This window comes from Tenebrio molitor, chromosome 3 (assembly GCF_963966145.1).
Source record: "Tenebrio molitor chromosome 3, icTenMoli1.1, whole genome shotgun sequence".
Lineage (NCBI taxonomy): Eukaryota > Metazoa > Arthropoda > Insecta > Coleoptera > Tenebrionidae > Tenebrio > Tenebrio molitor.
The window spans coordinates 7,851,368-7,873,185 of record NC_091048.1 but is presented as its reverse complement, the minus strand read 5'-3'; the positions used below and the strand labels follow the sequence as shown (position 1 = coordinate 7,873,185).

Below are 21,818 nucleotides of genomic sequence, written 5' to 3'. Positions count from 1 at the left end.
TTTGGCCGCCATAGTACACTGACTGCCAATAGATATCGAACTGAAATTTTGAATCAATTTATTGATGATAAAATTCACAACTTTTATTTTCAACAAGATGGAGCAACTTCTCACTGTACAATCGAAACTTTAGACTTATGTATTAAGAGAATTTTTTGATGATTGCATAATTAGTCGAAATTGCAGAAATTCCTTGACCTCCACGCTCTTGTGATTTGACACCGTGTGACTTTTTCCTAAGGCCTTGTCTAAAAAATTATGTTTTTCAAATACCTGTGCCAAATTTGGTCGACCTTATAGCAAAGCATTCAACGTAAAATAATGGAAATGAACAATAATCCGATGTTGGAAAATGTGATGAGAAATTTTCAGTAGTAATATAACGAGTGACATGGACATTGCCGATTATATTTCGACTGAATTTTACGAGTTGCTATGATTTTGGAAATATAACGAATGCTACGCTTCGCACTCGTTATATTTCCAAATATCATAGCAACGAGTTTTTTGAGTTTAATGGCCAGACAACAAAACTCCAATTATAAACGTCAAGTTTACTTCGACAGCTTATGGGATTTTTAGTGTAGGTATGAATTAAATTGTCAAATAAATAAATTTATTAATAGATACATATTAACAAGTTTTTATAGTTTTTTTAATAGGTTGCCAACAAAATGAGAAATTTACTATTTGCAATGCAATTAAGTACTTATTAACATAATTTATGGTGGCAGAACAATTATTTCGATTATCATCTGCGAAGTCCGGCCACGGATTAGACATTTATTCATCACTTTTGCTGTTGCATTAGGCATTTCTTCCTCACTTTCGCTGTTGCAATCGATTATATGAACATTTTTTTTTTCTTATTATGCACCAAATAAGCACCAGAACTAAACGATACAACACTTTTTCTGGCAAATAGAATACTTTGGTTAAATTTAACTGTCAAATATTCATTTGTTTTCAGTCGGTTTATTCGGTTTCGTTGTTAACTTACTAAACCGACCCACAGATGGCGCCACGGTCCAGGGTCAGAAAAGTGCGTCCGAAAAAGAGTTACTTTTCGTCCGCTTTGGAGGACGTAAAATTACCTTTTTCATTAAGGGTGCCTAAAAAATTAATTTCTTAAGACGGATGTTTAAAAAAATGGAGGACAGAGAAAATACAATTTTCATCACAATTCTTTACTTCATCTGATAACTTCACTGACTTCAAAGGATCGAACATTTTTGCCCATAACCATATGTACTAGAAATTTAGAAATGAAATATACAGGTATCTTCAAAAATTTTGTAAAAGACTAACTACTCGTTTCTTGTTAGGATAATACGTCTGCTTCTCTATTTTTCTCTTTCTGCATAATTAATTCTTTCCTGCTCGAAATTTTTCTTCAACTCTGTCATAATCCCTGCCAATTTCTCCAATTGTTCTCTATCTAGATTGTTCACAAAATTAGCAAAATCTGCTATTAAAGTCTGTAAATATATTTTACAGATAAATAACATTACTTCTAGTCCAATTCTTTTAACCTACCTTTTTTCTTCTTTCCAAACTGATCAACTCATTTCCTTTATTCTCAATTTTGCATGTCTCATCTCTTGTTGAAGGTTCCTCAATACATAAATATTCTTCAGGATTTTTTTCAACTTTTAATACTTTAGCTACCACATCATCCGGATCTCGTTTCTTATCAATGTTGAATCTCCTTTTTAAATTTCTTAGATCTGCTTTTTTAATTAAATTTAATCGCTCCAGTTGGTTCTCACGAACTTTTCTTGCATCTTCTAGTATCCTGTCATCTGAAATACCTGCTCGTAACTTCTCGACTATCAGTGCCTGTTCCTTCTGAGTCAAACGTTTCGTTCTTAATTCATCTTCATGACCCACATGTGTTTTAATAAATTGCACATTTATTGTTCCTTAAAAGATTACCAGTAACATTTTCATTACCTATTAATACTGGAAATGACTTATTAAAAGTTACCATTTCGGTAGATTTTAGCCTGTATTCTTGATGGGCATATTCCACAAATTCGAATGCTGCCACCAGTCTTCATAGCTCTTTTAGTACAATTACTTTTAAATCCTATAAAAAAATTTGATTACTTGTTGCCGTTAGTTCTAAAAATGGTAACTGCCCAACCTTTTGAGTTACTACGATTACAATTGTAATATATCAACTTTTCACCATTATGATGGTTTACACTTGTAGTATAAGCATAATCCCTTTCTGTATCTTCCAGAGTTCTCCAAGCTTTAAATTCTTCCATATTCCTAAAATTTAAATTACATTGTTCAATACTCAAACCGTGTACTTTGGTTAAATGTTGAATAAGGCTATCATGATTTGCTAAAGGTTCTTTTCTTTCTTCAGCGCATATTGGGCACTTTATGTGTTGAGATTTTCTTTCTTCTACTTTCTCATTATGCATCGTCCTTAAATGTCGATTCTTTGTTGAAACGCAAATAAATTTCTTCTGGCATATATGGCAAATTAGTTTATTTTCACTGAAATACAAAATAGTTATAATGTTTAAACGCTTCTTTTACCGATTGAACTTAAATTCACTTACTTCTCCATAGCAAACTCGAGACCGCGCTGTAACATAACCTTCAAACGAATTGGTGTACCCAAAAATTACCACAAATCAAATGAAATTTTGCAATGAAAATTGCAGATTAAAATAAATCGTGACACGTTCAGCTGAAGTCAACAGTCAGGCGGAAATCGTTCAAAAAAACAGTAAAATAATGGAAAACAAGGCGCCAAATAAAATGTCAACAACAAGTCACAGACAACAAGTAACAACAAGTGGTTCATCCGTGAAGTGGTTTGTTGTGCCAACGGTTTTTTTTTTAACTTCCTAAATTGGCGCCAATATTAAACTCCACCCATTTCTCAGTCATTGGTCCGGTGCAAAGTAATTATGCTCCTATAGTCTATTCACGAGGAATGTGGATAAGGGGTCTTGGTATGTTGGTAGTAACTACAGAAGAAATAAAATTCCCTAATAAACATTGGTAGTTTTCGCGTTAGGTTAGGTTGATTTCAATTAAGGTTAAATTATGTAATGAAAACGGTATCATCGTTGCCATCTTGAACGTATTTCGAAGTGAATCATAATTTGAGTATGAATGCCTCTGAAATTCTAACTTGAATATTTACACAGGGTGTTATTGAAATGCGTGATCAAATTTTAACCACGAGCTACTGGGTTCATGTAGAACTCGGAAAAAATATTTAACAACAATTTTTTTTGTTCGACACTGTCAGAATTTGAGAATCTCCTCCTGTGTGAACGGATTTTGATAAATGTCACCACTTGTCAAAACAAAACGTCAAGCTAATTTTAAAGATTTTAAGCGATTTGGAGCCTTTAAGGGGCTCGTCGAACAAAAAAACGTTGTATTCAATTTGTTCGTGTGTAAATTGAGCCTTTTTTGACACGTGCCAAATAATAAATTAATTATGTTTTTTTTGTTGTTGTAAATCAGTAAGCCGTGAAGTGAAGTATTTTTTTACGTAAATACACACTGGTGAATGAAATCTGGAAATTGTCTTTATTTAACATTAATTTATTGGTCAATAATAAGCACTAGGATGATTATTAGGCAGAAAATCTACACAGAAACATTTGATATGCATGTTAAAAGTTGTAATGTTAGAAAATGCTGAAAATATTTTTTTTCATTAATTTTTTTCTTGAATATTCCTCTTCTGTCCACATCCTTGTTAGTTTTTGTAGTGCCTATGTAAAGAGGGCAATGCAGCCTTTATTAAGACTAAATATCATTGAACAGTCATTTAAAATAACGAAGATATTCAAATATAAAGTTTAAGCAGACGCACCCTGTATGAGTGAGACTAGTAGGTATCGCCGATGCCGATAGGTGGCTAGTTTGTCTAACGTTGCGAGGGTGCGGCACATCCAAAATTTGTGTGGGTTTTCAATGCCAACTGCCATGGGACAATCATTTAAAATGACCCTGTATAATGAATTTTCACGCGCCGTTTACTTTTTATCGCATCCTCGTACCTAACCTAGTGTTGTCACCGTGTCTGTCAAAAAACATAAGAAGAATGGAATTTAGTATACTTAATTAGTTTAGTTGAAAAGAATAAACTCATTTGTATTAAATAAAATTGTATACTTAAGTATTTATCAAAATGTTATAAAACATTATTTGTATTTCTTGGCCTTGTCAATATTTTTGTATTTTCCATTTAACATAAATTCAAACGTTTTGATAACAACAAGAATAGAAATTAGAGTCACCGCAACAACAAATGCAACAACATCGACGAGGCATCTTTGACACCAGGTTAAATCCATTCCGGGATATCTAAGATGGCGCGCTCCTTGATGACGAATTACGTATTCAATCCAGTAAAGAGCACTCTCTAGGGGCTTAAGAGGACGATCTCTCATTATTTTTGAACGATTCTTCATGTTAATTTTGTATCTACAAATGAAAATTAACATTTGTAATCTCAATAGAAGAGACAACCTATTATACTTTGGATTATTCAAAATTTCCTGCAATGCCTCGGACAAATTCTCTTCCGTAATATTCCGATAAGGTACTACAACTGCATACCCCTTGGCTTCAGCATTTGCCATGTTCATTTTTTGATCGCCGAAAACTGGTATTCCCACCATCGGAACAGCATGGTACATGCTTTCCATGGTACTTAACAAGCCTCCGTGAGAAATAAACGCTTTTACATTGGGATGCGCTAAATAAAATTTCTTTCCATTAACAAACACATCGAATGCAAAAAGACACACCTAAAATATCCGATGTGGGTATCCATTTCATGATTTTAAGATTTTTCGGTTGTCCTGGTAGTTTATCATCTTCCCATTTCCACAATACATTTTCCTTTAATTTGGCAAAGGTTTTCAAAAGTGCATTTCGTTTAAATTCGGGTAAGTCAGCACTTTGTAAAACAGAACCCATAGAAAAGATTATTACTCCGTTTGTAGACTCGTTGAGAAATATCTGTAGATGATCTGGCAGTTTCTTTGGTTCTTCAATATGGAAACCTCCGATGTCGATTGCATTAGGAACTTGAGGAATGGCGTCGTAAGAGCTCACATGGGAATTGATCAGAAGCAAGCTGGAATTGTTGAGAAAGTCATAGAGGTCTGGATTTCCTGGAACGTATTTATAAACGAGTTCTCTGTGTTTTGGCAACATTATCCAATTATAGTATAAAATTATCCAAATGTCGTAAAAAGCGTTTCTCAGACGTTGCCAAAAATTCATACGACCTGTATATTCCAACAGTATGTTGGGCACATACGAAGAAGGTGCAGGATGCGAGAGCAGAAAACTTTCTGGGGCATAGAGTGGCATCGAAGAAAATAGAATTACGGGAGCTTTGAAGTGATGACCAATTCCCAAGAGACCATCACTCAGATATTGATATATTATAACAGCGTCATACTTTTCCTCTGATTTTAGTAAATTCTGTACTTGCTCACTTTCCAACAAGTGACTGCTGAATTTGTAGTTATAATCCATTATCAATTTAGCTTTGGCAAAAGGTGTTGCATTTTCCATTTGAAAAATGACATTAGTGTTGTTTGCTAAAAATTTAAAAAACTCAGTTTTTGACAACCGTGATTTCATACTTGTTTGTGTTTTTCACGTACATTCAGAACCTGTGTTCTCTAATTAATATTGATCAAATTAATTGGTGAACAAGTACTATAGAATCTAATACTGTTTGAAGGTTAAAGATAATTGAAATAAAAGAAACTCCTAACTGCTTACCACTGAATGTTGTTTGTAAACTTTCTATCGGAATTTCCTTCAGATTTTTAACTTTTGTTTTTCCAACAAAAGGGGTAATAAATGTTACATCGTGACCTCTGTTTGCAATTTCTTTGAATAATTTCGAAGCGAGTATATAATGACTTCTCCCGGGTATTTGAAAAACACCCAAAATCTTGTAACTCTGACAAACACAAAACACCACACTTAAAAAAAATAGAGCTCTTAACCAATTCATTTTAATAATTGTTGGTTGACTTGTTGGTAATTGTCAATAAAAACTTTTGCTCTCTACTCTTGATTGCTGCTGATTGAAGACTAAATATACATTATAAACGCAGCTCACGTTACGCAATCACACATACATACTTATACTGGGTGCCCCAAAATTCGCGGAACAACTCAATGATGCAATCAATGTCAACTCATGTTAGGAAATTAAGAGAAAAATATTTAAAAAATCCTATGTCTTTTAGATTTGAAGATATGGGGGGTCAAAAGGTGCAGGAGCAGGGCGTTGGATGTGCAATTTGTCTTCTTGAAGACGTTGGCGAATGGTTTCGAGGCCAATTCGAACATTCGTTCCTCGGGATAGCTGCATTTGCAGACGTCGAGTATTGTGAAGCGTTTCCTGACAGCGAGCAATCTCAGATTTACTGTCATCTGCTGGTGTTGTTGTCGATGTCTTCCTTGTCTAGGAAAAAAAAACTCTACCAGACTGAGCCTAAAAAACTACATGTGTCCATTAAAAAAAAAAGTTGACTATCGTTAGCCATTGAAAATAACGCCAAAAAAATATATATTTTATGGCTGCTTCGTAGAGCATGAAAAACCATATCTTTGTTTTTTTTGTTCATTGAAATCGGATAACAAATAAAAAAGTTATGAGTTGAGGCATTTTTTATCAAACAGCCTATACAGAGTGATCAACAAGAAACCAAATCAAGAGTGCTACCTCATCTTTTATATCGAAACGTACGTCGTATACTAATCAGACACTTTTATATAATTGCTGTGCACTCGTTTTGTTGGTTGCCTACCTCTCAAAAATCTATTATTAATTGGCTTTATAAATTGTTTGTAATTCATGAATAATGGATTTAAAAGGAAGTTATTATTAATTATTATTTATTACTGATTAAGGAAAAAACACACAGTTACATAAAATTCCTTCATAAGGCACGTAATCTTTGGTTACAAAATTTTAAGTCATTATTTTTCAGAATTCTTTGTTTTGTTGTTTTCTGTAAGAAAAGTGCTAAAGTTATTATTCTCACATTTTTGGTTAATTGAGAACTTACTCGTATCTTTTCTAGCAGTTTAATTAAAACATTTAAATTATTCCAAGGTCAAAAAATAAGTTTTCACAAAAACTGCTCCAAATGTTCTCCATTGTGGTCCAGAAAGAGTCAAACTCGCCTCTCATATTTTCCAAAAACACTTATGAAGCTGTCAGGTGAAATGGACTGCCAAAATTCATTTATGGTGAAAATTTCTTTAAGGTAATGTGTGGGTTTTATTTCTTGCAACACACAAGGGAAACAAATTAATAGCCTCCTTCAAAATTTTTGCAATAAGTGCATTAACTCAATTTAATTTGCAGTCTTAAACGCCTTATGGAAGTTGAGGGATGTTCCTTGATAATTTGTCGAACATTTTGCACCATTTCTAAAATTTGAACTAAGGACTGACCTGACTTCTTCTTAATGATGGATTATGATTCACTAAAATTAGGCATTATAATTTTAAGACATTGATAAACTTGTTAATAACCAATACCATCAGGTTCAGACATTTGGCTTGAAATTCTTCAGTGTAAGGGGGTACAAAGTAAGGCCAGTCTTCACTTTCTTGTTTCACCCTCTTTCGAAAATAATCTAATAAAAATGCCTTCTCTTTAATGGTAAAACCCATTTTACAACTTATTCTGGGATAATTATTGCTTACAATTCCAATAAACGTCTGTAAATATTGCCGAAATCGAAGATTTGTTTTTTAGGTTAAATCACTTAAATTGTCAACAACAACAACCTTGAATTTTGAAATGTGACATTTAAACGAAACATCTCCGTACCAGTGGCGTCGCGTTTCGCAATAAAGCTGATAATTTACTTACTCTTACAAATGTAAAATGTTGCTCTTATTTATCTTATAAATTGTTTCCCTTATCTTATAATAATAATAAAATGCACAATTATAATTCCAACGTCTAAAATTCATGAGGTATGATTTATTATAAACTAGCGTTTGAGACCACAAATTGTCTACGGCCATGCTTTGAACGCTTATTTGCGTATGATTCTGCTACGACGTGACCGATAATTTGCAACGCTTGCTCTGATTTGGATTCTTGTTGATCACTCTGTACAGTGAGCGGCAAAAGTATGGAATAAATTCCTTAAAAATTAAACACTTTTTTCAAAAAAATCTTTAGACAGGTCAATTTTTATTTATAAAAGTACATGTTCTAGTACCAAAGACAATTCCAAGCAATCATTTGTTTTCGAGTGATGACGTCATCGATACTTTTTTTAAATAGTATTTTTCTACTTTGGGTCGGCGGTTGGCAATTGTTGCCGGTAGCTCAGTCTTGGGCGGGGTAAGCGAACGAATTAGCCAGACCCGAAAGACAAGAAGATAAGGGCGCCAGGATCCTCCGGCACTGATGCTTCGGGAGTATCCGGATCCGACGATACTCCGGGGCCGATACCCGAAAAGAAACACACGTGTCCCAGTTAACAAATTTAATCAAATTAGATCCTCTGGTACAATAAATATTTACAATAAGTGAACATTAAAAAAAAATAATGTGTACAATTGATTGTTGGAAAAAAAAAAAATAAAATTACTGTTCGATGTTCGATTGCAGCAAACAAAAAAAAAAATCAAGGAACGGTCCTGACCGGTAACGCACAAAATAAATTAAAACTAAAGATGAAATTCCCGCGAGCCGCCGACGATACTTGTACAAGCTCGGTGCGACCGCAAAACAAACGGTATCGAATTAAAACGCAACTCTTAAGTTACCGGCGTCGGATTTACAAATAATATTGTCAAAAAAAAGTTTGAATTCCAAATTACACACACATACAAGATAAAACACGCGACACAAGAGAGAGAGACAGTAAAACAAAAGAAGAGACGTTATCTCCTTGCCGAAAAACGGCTGCGGCCTCGAGAGAGGAGATACCCGGCACGAGCAAACTGGAGGCTCTGTTCCTGTAGGCGCGATATGATATTCGGGAACGATCTGACCTGAGCCTCCTGCGTCGTCCTTCGGCGTCCTGCGGGGTTCGCGGCTCGGCGGTCCTGCTGCCGTTGAGGCCGCTGCTGATTCCGGTGGAGATAAAAAAGAAGGCCAGAAAAACAGGAAACTCGACGGATCCGCTGGAACGGGTCCGGCAAAAGGTCCTCGTAAGAGATCCGCTTAAAAGACCCTTTCATAGAAAGAAGAGAACGCCATTAGGTAACGTACGACGGGAAAACTGTGACTTACTCAGTCGGCGTGAGGTCTTTTTTTTTTGGGGCGACGAAAAGCCAAAAAAAGTCCGTGATTCCCAAGATCCGGAAATTCCGATAGAGTTGGGGTTCCAAAAGGTACGCTATCCAGCACGAAACGGAGAACCACGCAACTCTTCTGATGGGCACGGGAGACTTCGTGAAAATCCCGAAAATCGGTGCGATACACAAGAAAACGCTGCCACGAAGTTCACCCAGTCACGGTACTTTTGCGAAAGAGGAAGAGTGGCATCGAAACGCGAACTTATCGCCTTGCCCAAAAAAGTCTAACCAGTCTCGGTGAAGGAAAACAGACCTTAACAGCTGTCGACAGAAGGAATATCGTGAACCGACAGGTGCGTGCGTGGTCGAATTTTTGACGCGCGACAGCGGGACCGAGATAGGTTAGAAAAATCAAAACAAAGGCACCAAAAGGCCTACGCCGTCGATCATCGATGAGAACCGTCGATCGAGACCGTCTCCAGGTGTTTTGGGAGATGAAGAGAGTTCCGTGAAAGAAGGAGAAAAAAAAAAATGTCCAGGGACGAGAAGGTGAAGGGAATTTATGGAGTTGGTGTCAAAAAAAAAGGGAAAGGTAAGTGAACGGTACATTCAGAAGACCTACTCAACTCCGATAAACTCTAGGCCGTGAAGAAAGAAGAAGATAGGAAAGAGCGAAATTTTTCTGGCGAAGGGCCAAGGTTCGCGACCTGACAAACCCGACGGTATATAGCTACCGTCCCGCTGAAATTGTGAGGATAAGGGCACGATTCCAGCTGCCTCTTCAGCTGGGGCCAAACGAAAAGAAAACGAAGAAAGCCGACAAGGAAAACCAAAAGAGAAGGCAAGGTAGAAAGGATTAACGACAACGACAAGCGAACGGGAGGATGAGGGATTGGGAAGGAAAAGACACAAACAAAACGGTCGCGGTAACATGCGATTACTCTCAGCCTAACTGCGAGCGAGAGTTTACTGAATTCGTTACTTTTAAGGTTACTTCCGAGGTGTTCGAGTAACGATGGTGCATCCCCAAGCATTAGTGGAACCCATGGGCCTTCCACTCCGGCCAAATCCGCAAAAAACGAAAAACGAACGGAATGAAATTTTCGAACCGTGACAATACCCCCCTCCTTAAATAAGTAAATTTGCCCGAGCAAATTTACTGACACCCGCTCTCGGACACAAGCAGTCGGACTCACGGTGGTTCATAGTCCGGGTGGACGGGTTTTAGTTCTTGAACATGCCAGATACCCTTGTTGTTTCCGTGTTCATCCGCCAACTCGTAAGTCCAAGATCCACATTTGCGACTGATCACGAACGGTCCGATATATTTGGGTCCTAATTTAGCGCTGTAATTGGCGGTCGCGTCCGACAGACTTTTATCTTTGCGCCAAACTTGCTGACCCACCAGGTACTGTACCGGCCTTCTACGTAAATCGTAGACGCGTTTGTCGCGCTCGTGCGCCGTCTTTAATTTCGCCGCGATGTCCTGGTACAGTTTCCGGAAGCCAACGAGTCGTTTCCTGGTGGTCGAGTCTGGATTGTCGTCGGATGCTGGTATCGGGTGATCGAATTCGCTACCCAGCAATTTGTGTTCCCTCCCGAAGTTGGTGAAATAGGGGGTGTAACCGGTAGTTTCGTGACGCGAGGTACGAATTGCGCATCCGATGGCCGCTAAGTTGTCTGCCCAGCGTCGGTGGTCGTGCTTGACGGTGGTGGCGATCATGGTCTTGACGGTCGCGTTAACGCGTTCAGTAGGGTCGGAACGTGGATAGTACAGCGGCGTGTAAGATAGCGTCACCTGATAGTCATCACAGAGCTTCCGAAATTCTTTACTGCGCATCTGGGTACCGTTGTCGCAGATGAGATATTTTGGAGCGCCGTAAACGAGAAAAATTCCCTCTTCGACGCATTGGGTCAGAAGCTTTGCGGAACCGTTCCTTACCGGAAACAAAACAACGTACTTGGAGAAGTGATCGGTAACTACCAAGGTATGAGTGTAGCCTTTCGCCGAACGGGGAAATGGACCTATATAATCGAGACTGATCATCTGCCAAGGGGAACTTATGGACGGCCTTCCTCCCATTAACCCTGCGGGGGCCTTGCGCTCTACTTTGTACTGCGCGCAGATCTTGCACCCTCTCACATACTTCACGACGTCCGCTCGCATCCCTGGCCAGAAGTAAAGACTGCGGATCTTCCAGAACGTTTTATAAATTCCTACGTGACCGGAAGCGTGAACGTCGTGAAATCGCTTGAGGATTTCGGACCGGTAGTCCTTGGGAACTACTTTTTTCCAGGAGTCCGCCTCGTCGCACAGCTCCGGAATTTTGCATTTGCTGTACTTGAGCAGCACACCGCTCTCGACTCGGAACGAGGGGAATTTATCCGGAAAGCGAGCGACTTGACCGATCAGGTTCGCATACCATCGATCCGTGGTGTTCGAAAAATTTTTCGCCGTCACCGAATCTACCTAAACCGGCACACTACGGGAGAGCATGTCCGGAATGACGTGATCTTTGCCCTTGCGATGCACCAGCTCGAAATTATAAGGTTGCAGCCTCAATGCCCAACGCGCCAAGCGTCCTTGTGGGTCCTTCAACCGATTAAGCCACAAGAGACTATGGTGGTCGGTGACAACGACGAAGTGCACACCTTCCAGATAGTGGCGCAACTTTTCTACCGCCCAGATAACAGCGAGGCACTCGCGTTCCGTGGTGGAATAATTACGCTCCTGACGGGTCAGCGAACGCGAGAGGTAGCAGATTGCGCGCTCCCCATCGTCGAATTTTTGCGACAGGACCGCACCGATTCCGTAGGCGGACGCGTCGCATTGTAAGACGAACTGACGGTCGAAATCAGGGCAACTGAGAATGGGCGCGGTTATCAGACGCTCCCTGAGATTGCGAAAAGCGGTTTCGCATTCGTCCGACCAAGCGAACTTGATTTTCTTTTTCGTCAGGCGGCATAGTGGTGCGACGATCGACGAAAAGTTCGGTACGAATCTCCGATACCACGAGGCTGTACCTATAAACCGACGAACTTCCGTGGCGTTTGCGGGTCGAGGGACGTCCAAAATGGCCTGCACCTTTTCCGGGTCGGGCCGTAAGCCGTACTGATCAACCACGTACCCTAAATATCTTAGTTGCGGCCTGCAAAATTGACATTTCTCGGCACTCACAATCAAACCGGCGGTACGGAGACGATTCAAAACGGTCTCCAACGCGTTCATGTGGGTCTCAAAGTCCTGGGAAACGACGATGATATCGTCCAGGAAGACGAACACCGAGGGTTGCAATTCCGGACCGAGGACTCGATCAATGATACGTTGCCACGTAGCGGGGGCTCCGGTCAAACCGAATGGCATGCGCTTGAACTGGTACAAGCCACGACCCGGTACAGTAAAGGCTGTATACTCGCGAGACTCGGGCGTCAGTCTAACCTGCCAGAAAGCACTTTTCACGTCCAACGAGCTGATGTACTTGGCGTCGCGTAAACGATCCAGGATGGAGGATACGTACGGTAAAGGATACGCGTCCTTTTTGGTCACGGCGTTGAGCTGTCGAAAATCCACGCAAAACCGATAAGTGTCGTCCTTCTTCTTGACCAGACAAACTGGTGACGACCAAGGACTTTTCGACGGCTCAATGACATCCAGCTCGAGCATTTTCCGCAACTCCTCGTCTATGATTTTCTGTTTGTGCGGAGACACAGGGTAGTAGCGCTGTTTTATGGGTCTGGTTCCGGGCAACAACTCAATGTGGTGTTGGTCGACGTCCGTACAACCGATAGGGCGGGTGTGGTGCAATTCCGACTGCACCAGCCTCTCTAACGCGTGTTGTTGCTCGCTGCTCAACGCGTGGCGGCTCTGAATACTATGGACTCGCGCGGACTCGACGTCCTTAGAAAAGCGCCAAACATCCTGTCTCAAGTCCGGGACTATGTCCATGGACTTCCAAAAATCTATCCCGAGTATTAGATCATGAGGAACGTCGGGAACGATTAGTACGTCCAGGACATGCACTTTGTCGAGCAGCTGGACCGGTGCTCGAACGAATCCGAGACAATCACATTTCGCGCCGTTGGCCACCGTACATTGCGTCTTTGTCTTATTTAACCGAACTCCGCTACGTTCCAAGATCGACCAGCCGCCACAACCCAACAACGTGTGTGAGGCACCGGAATCCAACAGACCTCTGAAGGGGTGCCCGAAAATCGACACTTCCAGATACGGACGTTCGTCACCCTTGGCGTGCTGCAAGATATAATCGAGAAGGAATTTGCTCCGCAGATGTTCGGCGTCGGTTGCGCTCACGGGACGGGGGACACTATCGCAACCCGCTAGCGGCCTCCCTTGGCGTTTCCCGAACAATTGGGGCAATTCCGGACGGTGTGATCCGGCTTACCGCAGCGGTAACAAAGTAGTTTCTTCGGAGCAGGACACTTGCTACGGATGTGGCCCAATTTCTGGCAATTCCAGCACGTCACGTTCTGGCGATTCGGCGAGGCCGAGCTAGAGGGTTCATCGGTGGACGCGATGGCTGCCGTACTTGGTCCGGAGGAAACGTACGCCAGATCTGGCTCCAAAAATTTTCGATTCTTGCGCGTCACGGGCGGAACAAACGACTCGACGGATGCCTTGCGAGCCTCCAACACGCGACCGATCCCCAACAACTCGTCGCGCGATCTAACGGGATGAACGCCGATTTGGCTCTGATAGAAAGGCGACAAATTCCGGAGGATGATCTTTAATCGCACCGGCTCCGCGACTTTGATGGTCAGTCGATCGAAGAGGCTATCCATCACCGCCAGGTAGAGACCTATCGTCTCGTCCGATCCTTGCGTCCGTTGGCGGATCTCGTCGAACAGGCGATCGTTATAGTCAGCCGGCTGGAATTGCCCACGCAGCAACGTAACGAGCGAATTCCAATCGGTGGCGTTTTTCCGGTTCGCACGGTACCAGATCAAAGCCTTACCGGAGAATAAGTCGATGGCGCAATCGAAGAGGTCTTGCTTCGTCGCGTGTCGGGCCACCATCAGCTCTTCCACCCGCGCGAGAAATGCGCTCAACGACATATCTCGATCGTCTCCCGAGTACTTTACATTCCACTTAGAAATCGGTCCCGACGATGGACGCTGCACGGTGGGACTAGACGCGGCTCGCGGAGTGACTGGAGTTCCCACGGCTCCATCCACATCATCATCCGCGCTCGAAGTTTCGTCACCTGAACCTTCCATCAAATCGACGTCGACGACGCCCGCGGATTGGTTCAGACTCGATCTTTCGCGTCGTCTAGCTTTCGAGTTCGCCGTCGAATGCAAATTGAGGAGACTCACGATCAACCGAGACTTCCGCGACTCCTCAGCCGCCTCAGTAGCGCGAGACTTATTCACACGACCGAGCGCGTGCGCGATCTTGCTTATGATCTTCGCATAGGTCGCGTCCCGAACACCTTCGAAAGACTCTACTAAACCTCCTATTTCGTCCAACTTTTGGGCCACCGCTGTGACATCCTCCTCAAAGGTATAGGGATGGTCGGGATAGGTCAGTGGAGTAGGAGACTTTTCCAGCCTCAACAAATTGCGGAGGGTCTTCCGCATCTCCGCGACGGTTGCCAATCCTACGATACCTCGTATCTCTAATTCGTAGGACAGCTCGTCCGAAGCCAACCTATTGACCTCAAACTTTAAGGCCATCTCGAAAATGATCCGTACTCACACGCAACCACGTAGATCAACTAACTTCACAAGTGAATAAAATGACTAAAGAAGGACGCAGACGTGCACAACGGAAAGGAGCGACTTGCTTCCGCTCTAAGTCAACTAGTGGTACACTCTAACACAATACGAGACATCGAACAGTAACAAATCCTTGTACCAGGAAATCAAAATTTTGTTGACGCTGGCCCCACGTTGGGCGCCAAAATTGCCACGGTATTTTTCTACTTTGGGTCGGCGGTTGGCAATTGTTGCCGGTAGCTCAGTCTTGGGCGGGGTAAGCGAACGAATTAGCCAGACCCGAAAGACAAGAAGATAAGGGCGCCAGGATCCTCCGGCACTGATGCTTCGGGAGTATCCGGATCCGACGATACTCCGGGGCCGATACCCGAAAAGAAACACACGTGTCCCAGTTAACAAATTTAATCAAATTAGATCCTCTGGTACAATAAATATTTACAATAAGTGAACATTAAAAAAAAAATAATGTGTACAATTGATTGTTGGTAAAAAAAAAAAAATAAAATTACTGTTCGATGTTCGATTGCAGCAAACAAAAAAAAAAATCAAGGAACGGTCCTGACCGGTAACGCACAAAATAAATTAAAACTAAAGATGAAATTCCCGCGAGCCGCCGACGATACTTGTACAAGCTCGGTGCGACCGCAAAACAAACGGTATCGAATTAAAACGCAACTCTTAAGTTACCGGCGTCGGATTTACAAATAATATTGTCAAAAAAAAGTTTGAATTCCAAATTACACACACATACAAGATAAAACACGCGACACAAGAGAGAGAGACAGTAAAACAAAAGAAGAGACGTTATCTCCTTGCCGAAAAAAACGGCTGCGGCCTCGAGAGAGGAGATACCCGGCACGAGCAAACTGGAGGCTCTGTTCCTGTAGGCGCGATATGATATTCGGGAACGATCTGACCTGAGCCTCCTGCGTCGTCCTTCGGCGTCCTGCGGGGTTCGCGGCTCGGCGGTCCTGCTGCCGTTGAGGCCGCTGCTGATTCCGGTGGAGATAAAAAAGAAGGCCAGAAAAACAGGAAACTCGACGGATCCGCTGGAACGGGTCCGGCAAAAGGTCCTCGTAAGAGATCCGCTTAAAAGACCCTTTCATAGAAAGAAGAGAACGCCATTAGGTAACGTACGACGGGAAAACTGTGACTTACTCAGTCGGCGTGAGGTCTTTTTTTTTGGGGCGACGAAAAGCCAAAAAAAAGTCCGTGACTCCCAAGATCCGGAAATTCCGATAGAGTTGGGGTTCCAAAAGGTACGCTATCCAGCACGAAACGGAGAACCACGCAACTCTTCTGATGGGCACGGGAGACTTCGTGAAAATCCCGAAAATCGGTGCGATACACAAGAAAACGCTGCCACGAAGTTCACCCAGTCACGGTACTTTTGCGAAAGAGGAAGAGTGGCATCGAAACGCGAACTTATCGCCTTGCCCAAAAAAGTCTAACCAGTCTCGGTGAAGGAAAACAGACCTTAACAGCTGTCGACAGAAGGAATATCGTGAACCGACAGGTGCGTGCGTGGTCGAATTTTTGACGCGCGACAGCGGGACCGAGATAGGTTAGAAAAATCAAAACAAAGGCACCAAAAGGCCTACGCCGTCGATCATCGATGAGAACCGTCGATCGAGACCGTCTCCAGGTGTTTTGGGAGATGAAGAGAGTTCCGTGAAAGAAGGAGAAAAAAAAAAATGTCCAGGGACGAGAAGGTGAAGGGAATTTATGGAGTTGGTGTCAAAAAAAAAGGGAAAGGTAAGTGAACGGTACATTCAGAAGACCTACTCAACTCCGATAAACTCTAGGCCGTGAAGAAAGAAGAAGATAGGAAAGAGCGAAATTTTTCTGGCGAAGGGCCAAGGTTCGCGACCTGACAAACCCGACGGTATATAGCTACCGTCCCGCTGAAATTGTGAGGATAAGGGCACGATTCCAGCTGCCTCTTCAGCTGGGGCCAAACGAAAAGAAAACGAAGAAAGCCGACAAGGAAAACCAAAAGAGAAGGCAAGGTAGAAAGGATTAACGACAACGACAAGCGAACGGGAGGATGAGGGATTGGGAAGGAAAAGACACAAACAAAACGGTCGCGGTAACATGCGATTACTCTCAGCCTAACTGCGAGCGAGAGTTTACTGAATTCGTTACTTTTAAGGTTACTTCCGAGGTGTTCGAGTAACGATGGTGCATCCCCAAGCATTAGTGGAACCCATGGGCCTTCCACTCCGGCCAAATCCGCAAAAAAACGAAAAACGAACGGAATGAAATTTTCGAACCGTGACAACCCCCTATTTTTTTTCTTGATTCTGGTAGCCCTTTTAATTGTCTAAATGACAGTAGAAAAATTTTGTTATCTTACATAAGGAAATTTTTGAGAAAAAAATAATAAAGTTGGAAAAAATAAATTTTATAACGAACAAAAGCAAATCAAAAAATCAAGTAGGTAAATCAAACAGTCAAAGGTTACTGTCAATTTCATTCGTATGTGTTATTTGTTTTACAAAACATTTTCGAAAATGACTCATTTAACAGAAACACAACGTATAGAAATTTTAATTTTGATTGGGTGCGGGCATAAAACTAAAACAGGGGAAATTTCTTCATAAACTTGCTTATTGTCAACAAGCTGAGGGATGGCAATTCGAACATTTAATTCCATAATTTTAAGTACTTACTAACACAGTTTTTGACTTGTTTTTGATCGTTATAAAATTTATTTTTTCCAACTTTATTATTTTTTTTCTCAAAAATTTCCTTATGTAAGATAACAAAAATTTTATACTGTTGTTTAGACAATGAAAAGGGCTATCAGAATCAAGAAAAAAAAATAGGAGGTTTCCATTGAAAAAAACTATCGATGACGTCATAACTCGAAAACAAATTACTGCTTGGAATTTTATTTTATATTAAAATATGTATTTTTATAAACTAAAATTGACCTGTTCAAAGATTTTTTTGAAAAAAAATATGTTTAATTTTTAATAAATTTATTTCATACTTTTGCCGCTCACTGTATATTGCATTAATAGGATTTTACTCTTCACCGTCTAAAATATCTGCATTTTAAATTTCACAAAAGACAATGAATTACTTAAAATTCAAAGTGAGTAGAACTCTTCAAACGATCATTGTGACGGGTATTGGTAAAAAATATACAAGAGATGCTGAAAGTAAAAATTTATTAAGAGTGTATTATAAAAATTAAATATTTTCCCCGGTTTCATCCTCTTCTATGTCATTTTCATCTAAAATTGTTGATGGTGGGCAATTACAGTGGCCTATTTTTGAACACGTTGTTTTTCAGGAATGGAAAAACAAAATAATCAAGGCCAGTTGTTGGTACAGTTGGGAGTAAAAAAAACGGACATCAAAATTGTGACATTTTCAAAAATTCAATAGAACCCATTCTTTATTGTCAGTGTGACAGTTTATGACAACTGGAACATTTGAAGAATTGATCAGACGTACCTACTACCTTGTCAAAAATAAATTACTCCCTATATTTCGAACTTTTAGAGAACTAACATTTTTCATGTTGTGTAACTTGAATTTTCAGAAGTAATTTTGAATGCCTAAAGTTACTATGAATTGAGGGATTAAGTTCAGAAAAATCATCTATCACTTAGCGAGACATTAGTCATTATTTTGCAACTGTGACAAGGAATTAGCCACAGCCTTACATTTTTGAGATATCTTTTGTCTGCCACCAGAAACCACATGGCCCCCAACCTAACCAAATGTATGGCAACCTAGTATCGAATATCCCTAAATCCTAGCGAGTAATTTATTTTTGACACGATTGTAGCACAGTTATTAACTAAACTGTCACAATCAGTCTAAATAAGTTTAAATGTAGGAAGGGCGGTTTCACACTTATGACTGTTATGTCAAAAATTATGTCTGTTTTTTTTACTCTCCAAGTCTCCACTGTAAGTGCCTTGAAAGTCCGGAAACTTTTGTTGAAATTCCTCGAAATCTAGAGGACGATTCGCCGTTTCTGAAGTAACACTGCACAATGAAAATTGTTTGCTCTGAAGTGAACATATTTTAATAGTCAATAATTAATAATAACAGTTTTCCATTATAATGGCATCTGATGACATTTGAATTACATTTTTACGTGTTGCCAACTGAAGCGTATTACTCACGGACCTCTGGATTTTTTTTATTTTCGATAGCATGGTATTACTAAACACTTTTTTGTCAAAAACCATTAAAAATAATTATATATTTTCTTCAAAAAATGCTAACTATGCGACTCTAGAAGACAAACTGAACGTGTTTCTATCTGAGCCGGTCAACACCGGACTACCGAACATCTGCCTATTGTTCTTCTTTTTCCACATACAATTAATTCCAAACAAGTTTCAATATAACAATATACCTACTCTTCCCAAAGTCATTCTATATTGTTCTCTAGTATTTTTCTTGCGAAAATAACGATTTCTAACTGGAAAATTTCAGTTCTTATAAATAAACAATACATTATTGAAACAAACAATGAGCGGCAATTTTTAACCTATAAAGGTTTTAACATGTTTTATTTTTAACACATTAAAAAAATTTCGTTCAAATCCGAGCTCTTGCTACCGGTTCCGAAATAAAAACCTAACGTTACTCCACTACTTCCTTCAACAGGCTTTTGAGCAATGTTTTTTGTAAAAACACAAAGAACGCCGACACAAACTGTCACTAGTTACAATAATCACTGGACATCTGATTTTAACAAAAAATTCGGAAAGCGAGCGTTTTGTATATTTTGTCGCGCGTGAGCGACAAAGTGACAGTCCTCGGAAAACGTCAACTTTGCGTTGTCAAATGCAAGCGCAAAGACCCACTTTCTGCATCGATTGTAGAAAAATGGTTTTTATTTCAGAATATAAAAGATTCATGGTGTTTTCAAAAATGGAGAATGTTCGTACAGAGTTTTGCCTGTTTAACCGAGTTTCGGCAAAAATTTCTAAATTTAAATTGAAACAGGTATATGCAACCAAAAATACTTCTGTGCTTTCCAGAACATCTCAAAGCCTTCTTTGATCTAAATAATTGTTGATCGCACGACAGGTATTTAGTTCTTTTATAATTTAATTATTAACGTCAAATTAGTGAATATTGTTTTAAAAGTGATAACTGATGATAAAGCAGTGCCAGGTATTTCATCAACGCTTGTTGGTTGATCGGTTTTGTCGGTTGCATACTCGTGGAAATATTTCTTTACTTTGAATATATCGGGTGTTCATTTCCGTCAAAGTTAGCGTTGAAGTGTCGATTGACAACACACCACGGATTACAACTTTGATAAAGCTGTTTAAAACATTTACAATCGACTCTTCAGCGCCAACTTTGACGAAAAATTTAAATGAACACCCGATACTTGCATACTTTGAAATGCATTACAATAGTATGTATTTTATGTTGTTATTGTAAATTATGATTATACTTGTCTTAAATAACTGTGACTGGAATCTGTTGTCTCTAACTGCCACTCTCGGTTTTTTACACCGAACGTTTTCTTTAGTCCATATATCACCTCAACAAAAAGGTGTGTACATTTCATATAGAAGATTTGTTGAAAGTAGGTACTTATTCTGCTACTGTACCTACTTGATGACAGCGTTTTAAACCTCAAACAAACATGTACCTACTTACATGCTTTATCATTTTGTACACACTGACTAATTTTAACGATTAGATTATGTAATTACTCTGGTGATAGCCACTTAAAGATGTCTGTTTTTACAAAAGGGAACAGTGGCTAATTAGAAGTCATTTCTACGAATTAAATTAATTTAGTATAACGTTAGATAAAACAGTAAACACAATCACAATCAAAATGTATACCTACTAAAACAGGGCGTTAAAACCAAAATATGAATTTGTATAATGTGGGATGCAATATTCTGAACTTAAAATAAGATCTATCTGGTCGTCAAACTAGAATACAGAGTAAATTTCTTATCTTGACAATGCTCAAATAGGAATACCCATGACTAAGATAACGCTAGATAACACAAAATCCAAACGTAATGTGATTTTTAATGTTAACGGATAGAAAAATTCTTTTCCTAAACAAAAGTGAAATGTTAGTTCTGCTCATTCTGACAGCACTTTTATTTTCAAAAGCACAGTGTGATGTAAATGCAAGTGAGAATATCGACAGTTCCACATTAGTTGTAAGTCACCTTGATGTAACCGCTGCTGTAACACAAAGCAGTATAGATACGATTAGCGAACAACCAACGAAATTAACTAATGGAGACTCGGATATTAAAACTGTCGACGTTAAAGAGAACGACGAAGATGATAACACTGATAATATAACTGATAGTACTAAAGAACCAAACGAAAACAGTGATTACACAACTGTCGAACAAGCAACAGAACACAGTTCTTTTGATACGAATAATGAAACCTTACAAGCTCAAACAAACAACGAAAACGCAACAATTGAACAACCCATCGAAAGTCGTATCGATGTACATAACGAATCTGTGTCGGATCAAACAAATACGACTGTGAAACATGTCGAAACACCTGTTCAAAACCTCACGTTCAACTCTTCAGATACTACAATCCTTGAACCTACCACCACTATAAATTCTACTACCAACACCACAAGCTTCGCAACGACTACTTCTTGTTTGAATTGTACTTCTCCAACTGATCCTCCTGACAAACCAGCCGACAAGTCAATATTTAAATCTTTTAACTTAAACTATTTATATTTGTTGCTATTACTGATTCCGCTCAGCGGTATATTCATAGGAGCACATTGTTACTGCAGGAAAAAAAAGAAAAAA

At 40.0% G+C, this 21,818-nt stretch overlaps 1 protein-coding gene across 4 annotated transcripts; it reads right to left on the bottom strand.

Moving 5' to 3' along the window:
• Positions 1-599: 599 nt before the first annotated feature.
• On the bottom strand, positions 600-20,861 carry LOC138125502 (UDP-glycosyltransferase UGT5-like). Of its 4 annotated transcripts, none has more exons than XM_069040851.1 (11): positions 20,459-20,861; positions 5,785-6,478; positions 4,794-5,597; positions 4,522-4,741; positions 2,577-4,467; positions 2,147-2,511; positions 1,988-2,089; positions 1,537-1,922; positions 1,309-1,478; positions 1,170-1,251; positions 600-1,112 (listed from the first exon to the last, which is right to left on the bottom strand). In XM_069040851.1, exons 2-5 carry the CDS (start codon positions 6,020-6,022, stop codon positions 4,185-4,187), a joined length of 1,545 nt encoding a protein of 514 aa, XP_068896952.1. In that variant the 5' UTR covers positions 6,023-6,478; positions 20,459-20,861; the 3' UTR covers positions 600-1,112; positions 1,170-1,251; positions 1,309-1,478; positions 1,537-1,922; positions 1,988-2,089; positions 2,147-2,511; positions 2,577-4,184. The 4 variants fall into 4 exon arrangements, with proteins under 4 accessions (XP_068896952.1, XP_068896954.1, XP_068896953.1 ...); XM_069040853.1 differs by lacking the exon at positions 20,459-20,861 and having other exon boundaries at positions 600-945; positions 1,001-1,112; positions 5,785-6,696; XM_069040852.1 differs by lacking the exon at positions 20,459-20,861 and having other exon boundaries at positions 600-1,127; positions 5,785-6,696.
• Positions 20,862-21,818: the final 957 nt, after the last annotated feature.

What these genes read in the sequence shown, in the direction of transcription:
- LOC138125502 (XM_069040851.1), bottom strand. Translation starts at nt 6,022, where the DNA reads ATGAATTGGTTAAGAGCTCTATTTTTTTTAAGTGTGGTGTTTTGTGTT. An exon ending in TTTACAAACAACATTCAGTG is followed by an intron (nt 5,598 to 5,784) that starts GTAAGCAGTTAG and finishes TTAAATTTTTAG; the next exon opens with CAAACAACACTAATGTCATT. An exon ending in GAAATTTTGAATAATCCAAA is followed by an intron (nt 4,468 to 4,521) that starts GTATAATAGGTT and finishes TTTCATTTGTAG; the next exon opens with ATACAAAATTAACATGAAGA.